The following is a 13,919-nucleotide window of genomic DNA, read 5'->3' on the forward strand; positions in this document are numbered from 1 at the left end:
GCAGTGAGATTATTAAAGCGGCTTAATGGCTAACACACTGAAGGAAGCATTGAAGCTTGGCATTTCATCATCCATCTTAGCAACTTTAGCCATGACATCCTCAAAGCTCGCGTTCTCTGCCTCAGCCTTAGCTTTCAGCTTAACAATTTCAAACTCCAACTTATTTTTTTCCATCATGTGTTGTTCAGCCTTGCTTTTCAGTCTCCCTTTCTCAATCCTATGCCTTGTTTTATTCTTCAATACATCTGATAGCTCAACCAATCTTCTTCTTAGTGGTACGAGATTATAACCCATTGTTTGTAGTTCTTGTATGGTCTCCCAAAGCCTCTTGGCATCAATCCAAAATCCATTGACGCACATGCTTAGAATTTGATCAACCGTTTCTCCATATATTCGATCCCATGCATCGATCAAGCTTTGTTTAGCTGCCTCTGAGTAGCTTCTTAAGGGCCAGAAATGTGGACTCTGAGGTATGCCCTTCAGAAGACGAGACACCATGATTTGTGATGCAGACGGGATTTGAACACGTTTCTCATCTCCTTCTTTTTTGATCGATTCCTCTGTTCCTTCAAGGTAAACATATTACTCAAATCAACAAGAAGACAGGTAATATACAAATATAATAGACTATTAAACAATCAAGTTGCACTTGAACAAAAGTAAATAATAAAAGAAAGGGATTGTTTAGTTGAAACTTGAAACTCCACTTATTTAATTTGCTTACATAAAGTAGTTAATAAGCAACTTTCTGAATTAATGGGAAGAACTTTCTATGATGTTAATACAATATTTCATCTTATTCTGCTAGCCAAATATCAGTCCAATTTTCTATACTACTACTACTCGTAGTAGTTTTAATTTCAGTACCTGTAATTTGCTTCCATGTGTTTTTATGTCAACTAAACGACCACTATCACGTATTTAAGTGTAGCAAATAGGGTTATCACTCACCAGCAGCAAAGACGGTTGGTCCCATGGGTTGCAAATAATAACTAGATCCCTCAAAACAACATGGAATTGTCCCTGTTAATGCTGACAGCCCAGTAAATCTAGATTTAGGATTTTCAGGTATCCCATTATCATTTTTGGTTTCTTTGGAATTCTCTTTTGCATTTCCGTTCTCTGCTAATTAATGAATCCGTGTTAGTTGCATAAGAAGTTGAACATATGTCATGGAAAAAACTTGCTATGAACTCGAAAATTTCCTCTTATCAAACTTGAAAGTGTCACACGTTTGATTAGTACATGACACACATTTTGACTATATCATGTACAAACTACAAAGTGCATATTTAGGAATTCACATCAATCCTTGAAGACACCAATTTGTGTCAAAATTTACAAGCTGCACCAATGTTACATTCTATGATAAATCATAATTTAAATCCGATGCATTGATGCTAAATGTAGAGAATTCATATGGTTATAGATGTACTTTAACATACAAGTATACATATCATACCAAGTATAATTTATCCTCATTTAACAAACCAAATGATTTAAATGGGAAACTTTATGTAAATTACTAAACCATTATTAAATTTTAAAGAGACTAGCTTGAAAATTACTCATACCAAATAAACAACTGAATATCCTTTTTTTCTACAACATTTCAAAAAAAAAAAAAATTCTTTCTGTTTACGATTATAATTTATAAGCACTTAAGAACTCTGTAGTTAGATTAATTGAATTCCATAAAAACTATATATTACTCCCTTTATCTCCTCAAATAACAAAACATACTTAATTTCATTGCTCAAGTTTGACCTTTGAATTTGTTAGAATATAATTGTAATTCACGAATTGTCAATTAATAATGTTGTTTAAAAAAAAAAATGTTAGTAATTATATGACCACTTGACAATAATAACATGATAAAATTTACAACGTCGCACAAAATTCATTTGTACACAACTAGACAGTATTACCGAAGATCTTAGGATTAAAAGTGTACGGAGATGGCGATGAAGCCGACACGGGCCTATATTGGAAATTATGGGGTCGACGGGGGCGCACAGTCTGAGTGCTTCGATCATTGACGCCTGTAGAAAATGTGAATTTCCCCATTCCTATTTACGTTCATCATCATAGTAACAAAGATAAAAACATATTAATTAACAAAAAAAAAAAAAAAATGACGTAAATACATAATGTATGTAATATGAAAAGAAGGGTTTATATGTAGGTTAACCTGAGAAAGTCCCAGTTAATCAATTTGATAAACAAAATTTGTTTATTAAATGGCAAAATGGTAAATAAAACAACATAAATGCACAGTCATATTTTCGTAAATATATCAACAATAGTGGAACCCATATTTAATAAAAAGTTGTTGGTTTATTTACAATTGTGCCATTTGATAAACAAATTTTGTTTATCAAATTGATAAACTTGAATTTTCCCGGTTAACCTGGTGTCGAGGTTGAAGAGTTTGAGAAGGAGAAAGTGGGCGGGAAAGAATTGGAGTCGCTCATTATTCACTTCCACTACACTAGACTACGGCTAAGTACGTGAATGGTCAGAATGACAAAAGGGTTACTTTAAATTTTAAAGTAGTCAAATCTATACTCTTATTTTTTTTTATTTTTTTTTTTGAGGCATAGTGAAATCTATACTTAATGTTTAAGATATGAATTGATCTATTCCCAAGTGGAGTGACTATTTATTGCTTCAAAAAAAAAAAAAGTGGAGTGACTATTTAGTTCTATGAAAAAATAATTAAGTTACATGGTACATTGATTTTGTTAAGTCTATTACTCGTAAAGGATTATATGATTTATATCTATTCAAAAATATGGGGTACATATTATTATTATTATTATTATTATTATTATTATTATTATTATTATTATTATTATTATTATAGGTCAAATTTAATCATTAATTCACATTAATGTATAAAAGATATAGAGTAATATAATATTGTGTGATGTTGGATGTCATTTTATAAGGAGTACTTATAATACTCTGTATTCGCGTATGAAATTAGAGATAATACATATGTTTTAAGATACGTCTTCTAAATCGTAAAAAGTCAAATGGTGCAAATTAATAAAGACAGTCTCAATAAGTCAATATCACTAAAAAAAAAATTGTAGTACACTGTACACCTGTTATATATTATGTGCAACTTTTGGATATTATTTGTGAGATACTCCCTCCGTTTTTTGTGTATCACTTTGATTTTTGCACTATTCACATACCATAGTTGACTTGATTTTTTCATCTTTATAAAATAAATAAATGTTATTATATAATACATTATTAGATTCGTCATAGTGTCTAGTTTCATAATATAATTTTGTTATAGTTTCATGATATAATTTTGTCTAGTTTCATATGTTGAAATTCTGTTCAGTTCAGCTCAGTTCAGTTCAGTTCAGTTTAGCTCCTAATTTCCTTCTCTTATAAAATATTCATTTCATTTCAGCTCACTTCAGTTCAGTTCAGTTAATGAGAACAGACCCTAATTAACAATTAAAGATATTAATGGTAAAAGTTATTTTCGGCAAATGTGACAGTTAAACTAATGCAAATAAAAGAAAACAAAAGGGGTATAAAATATTCAAAAGTTACACATAAATGTAAATATGTAATGAAGGTAGTATTTTAGATGGTAATAAAGTCCTATTCAGTTCAACTCACAAACCCTAAAATGTGTAATTTTATCCTTATTCCAATAAACTCCGAAACCTCGTTATTGCTAAGCCCGAGAGGCAGTGGACCATGACACGCGCAGCCCATTGGCTACGAGACGAACACATCTGCATAAGCGGGCCGCATCAATCGAACCAATTTCGAGTTTTCGATATTTCAGAGATAAGATTCCCCACACAATTCGCAATTTCAAGTTTCTTACACACCTCCAAAACCAAAAAATCTCCAGCACTCAACCATTTCCATCGTCTACTACAGATTTTTGCTACCAAATGATGCAGAATTTCGCATCAAATTGAAGTTCAAATTCGTCGCCATTGAAGCTAAGCATGGGAATTCCAACAGCTTTGCGTTGCAATTCATCGTCGCTTTCGCAGTGTACTCATTGCTCTGTTCTTCGTTTTCAGCCTTTGATTGTTGCTTCTTCTTCTTTGGATTTTCCTCGCAAATTTCGCCGTTGTCAATTGCGATTTCTTGCTGTTTCTAGGTATCGCTTCCTTTTTTCTTTTTTTAGTTTGACTAGAATTGCAGTTTAATTGTTATGATGTTATGAATATTGTGATTTTTGATTGATTGTTGAATTTCTGGTATTAGGTTAGGGTTTCAAAGAAAAATTGATTTCGTTTGTAGAGTTGGTGAAGATAATATTGAACCTGATACCAATGATAATAAGGTATGTTTTCTTCGATTCAGAAGCTTGATATTTGTTTGGTTGTGTACTTTTTTTTGAAGAAGGTTTGGTTGTGTACTTGTGTGGGTGTGTATGTGTTTTTTTTCCTTCTAATTTCGTTGTTATTTCAATGTTTTGTGCCAATTTAGGATTGCGAATGATTAATGTGTTTGCACGTACCTTTTGTGACAATATATTGAGAGCTTATGAGCTAATTCTAGTTTGAGTTAAGGTTGATATCATCTCATGTTGGCTACTTGGCTAGTTAAGGATTTCACTTGAGCTTAACGCGAAAGGTTTACTTTGAATCGTGAATTGCTTGCAGTTGATTCATGGGAGTAGATCAACAAGGGGGGGAGAAAAATAAGGGAAACTTTAACTTTGGTTATTGAGTGTATTATTTAGCTCAACTTAATTAGTTTTGCAGGACTGAAATTGAGTTGAGTTTGTATTAAGTTTAGACTATGTTGATATTAATTAGCTTGTTTCTTGATCTCTTTATCACTGGACTAATGGAACCATTCTTTAAATTAAGAAATGAGGTAACCATGTCAATATTTTTATCTATCTAACTTTAGTTGCTTGTTTAGGATAAGTAAGAATTAAAGTGAAGCCAAGTAAATGTATATTGTTAAATTATTCGGAACAGAGAGAATGACACTAAGTTTGTTGGTTTGATAATGAAATTTGGCAAATTCTTTATATGATTCTTTAATTTTATGGTCATGTCCTGGGGGTCAGGGTGGGAGGTGAGTGAAAACCAATGCTAACTCATAAGGTAGAGCTTAAGGAGTTTAGTTTACAGCCATTAGTACAATGCTAGAACTGTTAATTCATCAACATTGCTAAATATTATGTTGATGCATTATCAAAGTATGGATTCAGCAGCGGGAATCAGTGCAAGCAAGATTTAACATGCATATATCATACTACATAGTCTGCATTCAACTGAAATAAGAAAGAGCAACTTGTATTGGCATATCAATGTATGTATAAGACTTGGTCTTTGGTTAACTGATATGGACGGATTTTTAGTTTGACGCTGAAAATTCACACTCAGATCCTATATTACACCTTTTTTGTGTTAATGAGCATAGTATTAAACTATTAATGTTAAAATTTTGGATCTTAATGCTTTAGTCTCTTGTTAAATTTAACAATTTCTAGGGAAAGGACAACCATGAAGGAAATGACAGTGTGGGGTCGGCTAATTCCAGCACAGAGAATGATTCACAGTTTGAGAAGGTAATTTTTAAATTTTCTCTATAGTTATCATTTAGTTTTGTTATACTTCATCTTATCTCACTCATTTTGATATAGATGTCTGTGGATCTTATATTTTTTTAGGAGAAGGAGCAGGTATCCACCACTGAGGCTCTAAATTCACTTAACAACTTTTTACAAAACAGTCAAAACAATGAGATCAAAGTCAATGGTGAAGGTGGTTCGCAAGTATGTTGCTATTTGATAGATATGTTGGCATATAACTTTAATATTTTCAATGTATTAGTTTTCTACATTTGACTCACTCATTTTGATATAGATGTCTGTGGATCTTTTTTTTTTTTCTTTTAGGAGAAGGAGCAAGTATCCACTACCGAGGCTCTAAATTCACTCAACAAATTTATACAAAACAATCAAAACAATGAGATCGAAGTCAATGGTGAAGGTGGTACGCAAGTATGTTCTTATTTGATAGATATAGGGGCATATAACTTTAATGTTTTCAATGTATTTGTTTTCTACTTTTGAGACTGCTCATAAAGTTACAATTTACTTTATTGGTGAACTTTCAAAAAGTAAACAAAAACTTGTTATATTTTTTCTTGCTGAAGTGTGTTTTATTGTGCAGAGTTTTGTGTGGGAAGCTAGCTTATGCTTTATTATGTCCTGCTTATAACCTTCCTTCCGTCATTTAAGGAAACTCTACCCCATCTTTGGGATTAAGGCTTTGATTGTTATTGTGGAGAGAGGCACACTTTTAAAGAATTATCTTTGTATAGGAGACTCATCCTTAATTTAAAGCTGTATAAATGTCAAACTAACAACTTTGATTTAATTCTCTGGTCAAAGTCTCATACTCACTTGTCCATTTTCCATCTGATAAAAGATAATTTTATATTTGTACTCAAAGTTTCTTTTTTTGTTTGTAGAATTAAAACCACGTAATTTTTTTTAGATGTGAGCAACTTCTAGTTGGTTATTATGATAAAATTTTGATCCGTACCTAATAATGTTTATATACTACTACTAAATTTGCTGAAGTAGGGTTATGGGATAGATCTTCATTTATAAGGAGGCTTCTTGGTTATTTTCCTTACCAACTTTAGAGTTTAAAATGTTTAGATGTTCTGCCTGTTTAAAATTTACTGGAACAACTGTTCTGTTGGTGGCATAATGTATTGACTGATTTCCATTCTTCCTCGTAATTGTCTGACAATCATTTGTTCTTGTTGAATATTAGCAGGATGATCCTGATGATTTACAAGTTTCCAGTGGCTCACCTCTTCCAGGTGTGAAGGTGATTATGGTTGTATCTGATAGGCTAGTGTTTCAGCTCTGTTAATTTTTTTTTTTCTTTCTACTAATATTGCCTTGGCTCTGACCTTTAACCATTCTGCTGATTAAATTTTATAAATGCTATGAACAGCCGCAACAACTGGATGAAACAATTAGGATTCCAAAGGAGACAATTGATATACTTAGAGATCAAGTATTTGGATTTGACACTTTTTTCGTGACAGGGCAAGAACCATATGAGGTTAGTCATTACAACTGCAGCATCTGTTGCCTTGTTAGTTGTCACTCTATTGCATATGCTCCTCTTTCTGTGTCCCTCCTAGCCTCGTAGGGTTACAGAAACCAGCTAGTTGTCTCAAACAAGAATAAAAAAAATGAAAGTTGTCTCAAATAATGTAACTGGTCGTCAAACTTAAAGGACTGAAAATTTGAACTGTATTCAATGTGGTACTTGATTAGTTAAGTTAGTGTAGAGAACTAGTCTGTTCATGTCTTATGCTTCTGTGTTTCCTGCTGATAACTTTTTATGGGTGATTTGGGATCTTATGAGTCTTAACTAGTATACATTTAAAGAAACTGTCTCTTGATCGTAATTCTAATATTGAGAATGGTGATGCTTTGAACTGTTGGCTTGCTTGCTGTCGCTGAGTTTATGAAAGTTTGATTATAAATACTCCCTTTTTTTTCTTTTTTTTTTTTTTTTTTTTTTGAGAAATATGAATACTTTCTTTTTAAATGTAGAGTCTTACTGATAATTTATAAACCCAAATAAAGTAAACTGCTATGAAATTGTGTTCTGTTTTTTCCTTAAGTATTTTTTTTTGGTTAGGGTGGAGTATTATTTAAAGGAAATTTACGAGGGGTAGCATCTGAAAGCTATGAAAAGCTATCAAAGAGGTTGCAGGTACGTTGTTCTTTAGTCTTTGCAGTTTGCACTTGTTAATTCTAAGATGAACATCTTATAAGGCTTTTATTTCACATGCAGGATACATTGGGAGATCAATATAAGCTGTTTATGCTAATCAATCCTGAAGATGATAAGCCTGTGGCAGTGGTGGTGCCAAGAATAACATTGCAACCAGAGACAACAGGTAAATAAGTCTCTCTCTCTTTTTTTTTAGATGTTATGGCTGCTTATTAATCTTCAGACTAATGCAACATTCCCAACCTTGATTATTGTCACGAATTGCTGCAGCTGTTCCAGAATGGTTTGCAGCAGGGGCTTTTGGATTGGTGACTCTCTTTACCTTACTACTTCGAAATGTTCCTGAACTGCAGTCAAACTTGTTGTATGCCTTTTTCTCAACTCTCGTTCATCTCTAATTTACAGTCTTTACACTTATTCCATGTTTCACCCAAAACTCTGGACATTATAGTTAGGAAAGACTTCAGATATGCCCTTTTAAATTTATCTGTCATAGGATTTGTTACATGATAATTGTCTCATGTCTGAGACTTTGAATAAAAATTATGTTCTGTCAAACCCTTCAGATCTTATCTGAATAAACTTGATCATCTTAGGTGGTTGCATTTTCTTCTTTTCTGAGAATATAAATGTTCCCGTGTTCTTAAAAGGCCATTGATCAGTCAACTTGTGGTGGCAGCATACCTAAGATATTGTAACTTATTCAAATCGCAAAACTACTATGTTAAGTACTTATGTTTTCCATCTGCTATCTCAGATCTAGTTTTGATAAGCTTGAATTGCTGAAGAATGGTCTTCCTGGAGCACTTGTGACCGCGCTTATTTTGGGGGTACATGAGCTTGGACATTATATTGTTGCTAATGATTGTGGAGTGAAACTTGGTGTGCCATATTTCATCCCCAGCTGGCAGGTATTATATTGCCCCTGTTGAAAATTTAACAGATATATAAGTGTTGTCTTTGCTGGTAGAGTCCATTCATTTATACAATTATTATAAAAGATATCAGGACATTGAAGAAATCTGATGAGCATAAATGAAAGGCAAGGCACGAAAAGCTTTTAGTGAAAATGTGTACCAGCATTGTATAATCTTCTGTTTTCCACTGTCCTTTGGCAATGTAGTTATTTACGTCTCCTGTTCCAGAATAGTATGCCTCACTTTTCCACTTTTATCTGTTGCCTATTTCTAAAAATGGAATCGACCCACTTCTTTACTGTCTCTCTATTCCCAGCACTAAAAGTTAGGTGCCACGCCTCTTATTTAATGAAATATACTCCACTATTATCACAACAAATCATTTATATATGATAAGAGCAAGTTTAGCCCCAAGTCTTAAGACTGGGATGTGACATCATTTTTGGTGGTCTCCATTGAAAATGATGTCATCAAATTCTTGTTAAGACTCACTAAGACTTACACAAATTTATCACTTTAGCCCTAAGACTTAAATATTTGACATATTATATGTAGAAAAGTGTAAAAAAAAAAAAAGGGGGATAATAAAAATAAAAGTGAAGTGGGTGAAGTGGGTCCCAATCTCAAGTCTTAAGTTGAGTCTTGAAATTTCAAGACTAAAATTGAGACTTGCTTGAGATTTTTGAAGAAAAATGGGAAAAGTCTTAAGTATAAATCTTAAGACTCAAAATGATGATGTCACCCCAAGTCTTAAGACTTGGGGCTAAACTTGCTCTAACCAAACACCAATTAATCGCCTAAAAGTATTTTCCATAATAATTGAGCAAACTATTTTGGAATGTTGATGTATCCCTTTTGTCCCCTAAAATATTACTTCATCACTCCATGTCCATGTCGACTTTAAAATAATAACATGAATCTAATTAATGAATTGTAACGAACTAATAATATTACAGTTTAGTATTAATAGTGAAATTAGATTGGATAATAAAATAATGAACCAAAGAAGAGAACAACATGGGACAAACTAAAATCAAAACGTGGGGAACATGTCAATATTTAGTAAATGGGAGTATTACAAAAGATGTTAAAAAGAAAGACAAGAAGATGTCCTTATGCTAGGGCTATGGTTTTTCTGTACCACGCTGGAGAGGCATGAGGGAGACATTATGTGGAGGCGGGAATCAAAGAGGCAAATTGTAGAAGGATCCTCCAATAATCATACATGATATATGCCCTTTAGTCCTTTACAGTAAGAGGCGAACACACGCATCACTGAACCTTTTGTAATACAATAGTCTACAGTTCCTATGCTTGAAAGTGAGAATTTGGATAACCTTCTATGTATTGAATAAAATATCACGGTTTATATCTATTATTGTTGAAGATCCATAAATTAAATTCCTATGCATGAAAATGAGATGTTCTTAAGCTTTTTTTTAGAAATGCTGCACAAAATGTCTGAGGATTTACTCTGACAAGTGACAACAGATAGGCTCTTTTGGTGCCATCACAAGAATCGTCAATATTGTACCTAAACGTGAGGACCTTCTGAAGGTTGCTGCGGCTGGACCCCTGGCTGGATATAGTTTGGGTCTCATACTGTTCTTTTTGGGATTCATTCTACCACCAAGTGATGGCCTTGGCATTGTGGTTGATGGTTCTGTTTTTCATGAATCATTGCTAGTTGGGGGAACTGGTATGCAAAATTCTCTTGCATCCATTTGTTGCATTCTAGTGTTGGATGATCTTGATGACATTCATTTTTTTGGTGAATAGCAAAACTTCTTCTAGGGGATGTCCTTAAGGAAGGTCAAGCAATATCACTCAATCCACTTGTCCTATGGGCATGGGCTGGGCTGCTAATTAATGCCATTAACAGCATTCCGGCTGGAGAGCTTGACGGTGGGCGTATTTCTTTTGCCATATGGGGAAGAAAGGTACAGTTAAGAAGTATACAGGTATAAGCAGAAAGCCAAATTTGGTATCTCAAATTACCTGCTGATGACTTTACTTGACACTTGACAGGCAGCCGTTCGGCTTACTGGAGCCTCAATTGTACTTCTGGGACTGTCTTCGTTGTTCAACGATGTGGCATTCTACTGGGTAGTTCTGATATATATCTTACAGAGGGGTCCGATTGCTCCCCTTTCTGAGGAAATTAGCGAACCTGACCAGAAGAATGTTGCTCTTGGGATTGCAGTTTTAGTCCTTGGACTTCTTGTATGCTTGCCTTATCCCTTCCCATTCGCCAATGAAGCCTTGACGAATTTATGAAACACAGGCAGAGTTTTATAAGTTGTTCATCGTTGATTAGTTTGTAAGTATAGTATCACAAAATATTTGTTATAGTGCCTTCAAACAATCCCCTCGGGCATTGTACTTGGGAATGTCATCTCACAGCAATAAAGGTTTAAAATTCAATACATTAGGAATGAATTTCGAATCATTCACGTACTCTCTCTTTGCAACTTTCTTTAATGTTATTACCATACAACTCTTCCATCGTGATTTTGTTTGAGACCTTGGTTCGCTTGTATATTGTAGGAATTGGGCGATTTTCACAACTCCACTCCACTAAGAATCAACCCCTAAGATGCTGTACTCTGGATAATAACATGTACACAAACATGTCCGAATTGATGTTATACTGATTCCCATTCCATTTCAACTTAATTATTCAGTTTCACATTAAACTTAGATATTACGTATTTGTTATAAATAATGTACTCATATGAAAAGTTCATCAATAGAGAGAAATTCAAAAGGACTTAATAAACAACTGATTTCCAAACAAATTCTAAATTAAATGAGAGAGCGCTAAATCAACTCTAATTAGTAAAAATAATTTCTAGTAAACAGTTCTATAAATTAGAGCGAACTTTTACATTAGACACAAATTTAGAAGTAGGTATTAGCGAGGGGATAGTTTATTTCGATGCACCTCCGATCGAAATAAAGAAGCTGCTAGAGGAGGATGTTAGAGGGGCTACAACTCTTTGTTTTATTGTTTAGTTTTATTTCTTTGCAGGGCCTTTCCCACTTCTGCATCAAAAAAAACATTAGACACAAATTTTGATTAGGAAAAAAAAAAAAAAAAAAAAAAAAAAAAACACGAAAGCAGCCTATATAATAGCCTGTAACGACTAACGAGTGACCCTCTTGCAAAGATCCTATCCAAATTCTCTTATCTTGAAACTCTCCAATGGCTTCACTGCTGCTCGGAACCACTTCCATGGCGTCCCACGCCGTCTCTTTCTCCTTCTCTCATTCTCACTCCGTCACCGGAATTTCTCTCTCCTCTCCTTCCACTGTTTCTCTCTCTACTTCCGTCGCCACTTCTCCAGCACTGCCGCTCAGTAAGTAATTCGCCTTCAACTAATCAATTATTCAATCATTAAACCTCCGAAATTCCCAATTCAAAACCCTAATTATTCAATAAATTGTTCTCTTCAATTACTAATTTGTATCTCCATTTCTGTGTTAGTTTACTGTGGCAGAGGTGACAAGAAGACTGCCAAAGGCAAACGCTTCAACCACTCTTTCGGAAATGTCAGTTTTTATCCCTCGCTCTTTCTATGTCTTTTTGTTTTTTCTTTGTTGATTGGCCTTGTGTTTGTAGCAGTGTATCAAAACCTATTAATTCCGCCCGTGTTTAGTTGTCACATTACTAATTCAAATTACACCATCGATTTAACTATATTTTCCGGGATTATCATTTATGGAGTATCTCTTATTGAAATTATCAGGTTCAATGAGTTGTTTACTTGATTGCATACACAATTACAAGTACAACATTGACAGTGCAGAAAATTTTATGAAGGCAGAGTCTTGATTGATTTGATTTATGCATTCTTACTTTGGTAATTTTGATATTGATTGTGTTTTTTGTTATTGTTGTGACTTGTGAGTAATTTTTGCTTCTTTTGTGAAACCAAGTTAAAGCTTGAGTTGTGAAATCTAGTTTTATTTTACTCTCTTATTCTTGTGTTGGAACATATTACTTTAGGAACTAGGACAAGACCTGGATTAAGTTTGAACTATAATGCTATCTTGCTTAGTTGAATTGAACTAGCTTTTGTACTCACGCATATTGCTCAATGTGTAATATTAGGCGAGACCTAAGAACAAGAACAAGGGAAGAGGCCCTCCAAAAGCGCCAATTGTTCCTAAAGGGGATCCATCTGAGAAAGAGGAATGATGATGAGAAATTTATGTTGATTCTGAATAGAATGTGTCGAGGTATTCCTTGCCCCTCTTCGCACCTGTTAGGTAGCAGGATGGTACTCGAGTTGTCAATGTAATTTTTGTACACTTTTCAAAACCTTTTAGCTCTTTAAGGCAATGTAAACCTTTTTTTTTTTCCTGGAAGATAATGTGGTTATTTCCGCTGCTTGTTATATGTGAGGACTTATTGAAGCCCTTTTGAGCTGAGTCTGCTTTGTTAGCTGATGGTAGCGCTCTATTTTATTGCAACTTTTTATGAAAAAACATCAATTAAGGTTGTTTGTTGCAACATTGTGATTTTTTGCAACTTCGATTCAGGATGATTTTGCTGATGCTAAATCTGGTTATGAAAAACACTAATTGAGGCCGTGAGTGCATTTCCCTTTTGTGGCTAAACCAGCGCCATTGCCAACCTAGAAGAGATACTTATACAAAGGCTAATGCTTTGTCATGTATGCCAACTTTTACATCTTACGCCATGAAGGTTGTGTCATTTATGAATCAGCCATGGGATTAGAGCTATCAAAATTTGACCCGACCCGAGATACCGACTCAAACCCAATTATTAACCGAATCATCTGAACCCAAAAAATGGTGACCCAAACCCGACCTGAAACCGACCCTAGACCCGAGTTGACCCGAGTATGTGAGACCTGAACCCAAACATGAACTGACCTGGAGATGAGCCGACCCGAATCTAACCCGTAAATTAATGACTTGTACCGAATCCGACCGAAACCGAAATTGACCCAAACTCGTTTTAACCCGTCAAAACACGAATTTAACCCGAATTGTTACGAACCTATCCTGAATTCAACCCGACCCGTTCCAAACCCGACCCGAATTTAACCCAAACTATTACAAACCCAACCCGAAATCAACCCGACTTGTAGTTAAACTGACCCAAATTCAACACGACTTGTTATTGAACCGACCCGAATTTTACCAGACCTATTACTAACCCAACTAAAAAATTCAACCCGATCTGTTACTAACTCGACTC

The 13,919-nt window shown here is 34.3% G+C and overlaps 2 protein-coding genes across 9 annotated transcripts; both read left to right on the forward strand.

The window, feature by feature from the left end:
* The first annotated feature begins 3,806 nt into the window (after positions 1 to 3,806).
* On the forward strand, positions 3,807 to 11,115 carry LOC145642400 (putative zinc metalloprotease EGY2, chloroplastic). 8 transcript variants are annotated; one of them, XM_081693574.1, is made up of 14 exons: positions 3,807 to 4,144; positions 4,252 to 4,330; positions 5,495 to 5,572; positions 5,687 to 5,779; positions 5,903 to 6,007; positions 6,792 to 6,857; positions 6,978 to 7,088; positions 7,677 to 7,751; positions 7,833 to 7,938; positions 8,043 to 8,136; positions 8,530 to 8,683; positions 10,181 to 10,388; positions 10,469 to 10,629; positions 10,718 to 11,115. In XM_081693574.1, exons 1-14 carry the CDS (start codon positions 3,987 to 3,989, stop codon positions 10,964 to 10,966), a joined length of 1,737 nt encoding a protein of 578 aa, XP_081549700.1. In that variant the 5' UTR covers positions 3,807 to 3,986; the 3' UTR covers positions 10,967 to 11,115. The 8 variants fall into 8 exon arrangements, with proteins under 8 accessions (XP_081549700.1, XP_081549696.1, XP_081549697.1 ...); XM_081693570.1 differs by having other exon boundaries at positions 3,808 to 4,144; positions 5,678 to 5,779; XM_081693571.1 differs by having other exon boundaries at positions 3,808 to 4,144; positions 5,681 to 5,779.
* A 713-nt stretch (positions 11,116 to 11,828) lies between these two features.
* LOC145556684 (small ribosomal subunit protein bTHXc) lies at positions 11,829 to 13,123 on the forward strand. The gene is made up of 3 exons (XM_081618339.1): positions 11,829 to 12,048; positions 12,177 to 12,241; positions 12,804 to 13,123. Exons 1-3 carry the CDS (start codon positions 11,895 to 11,897, stop codon positions 12,888 to 12,890), a joined length of 306 nt encoding a protein of 101 aa, XP_081474465.1. The 5' UTR covers positions 11,829 to 11,894; the 3' UTR covers positions 12,891 to 13,123.
* Positions 13,124 to 13,919: the final 796 nt, after the last annotated feature.

The sequence above is a fragment of the Chenopodium album genome, chromosome 8 (assembly GCF_948465745.1).
Source record: "Chenopodium album chromosome 8, dcCheAlbu1.1, whole genome shotgun sequence".
NCBI classification, from domain to species: Eukaryota; Viridiplantae; Streptophyta; class Magnoliopsida; order Caryophyllales; family Amaranthaceae; genus Chenopodium; species Chenopodium album.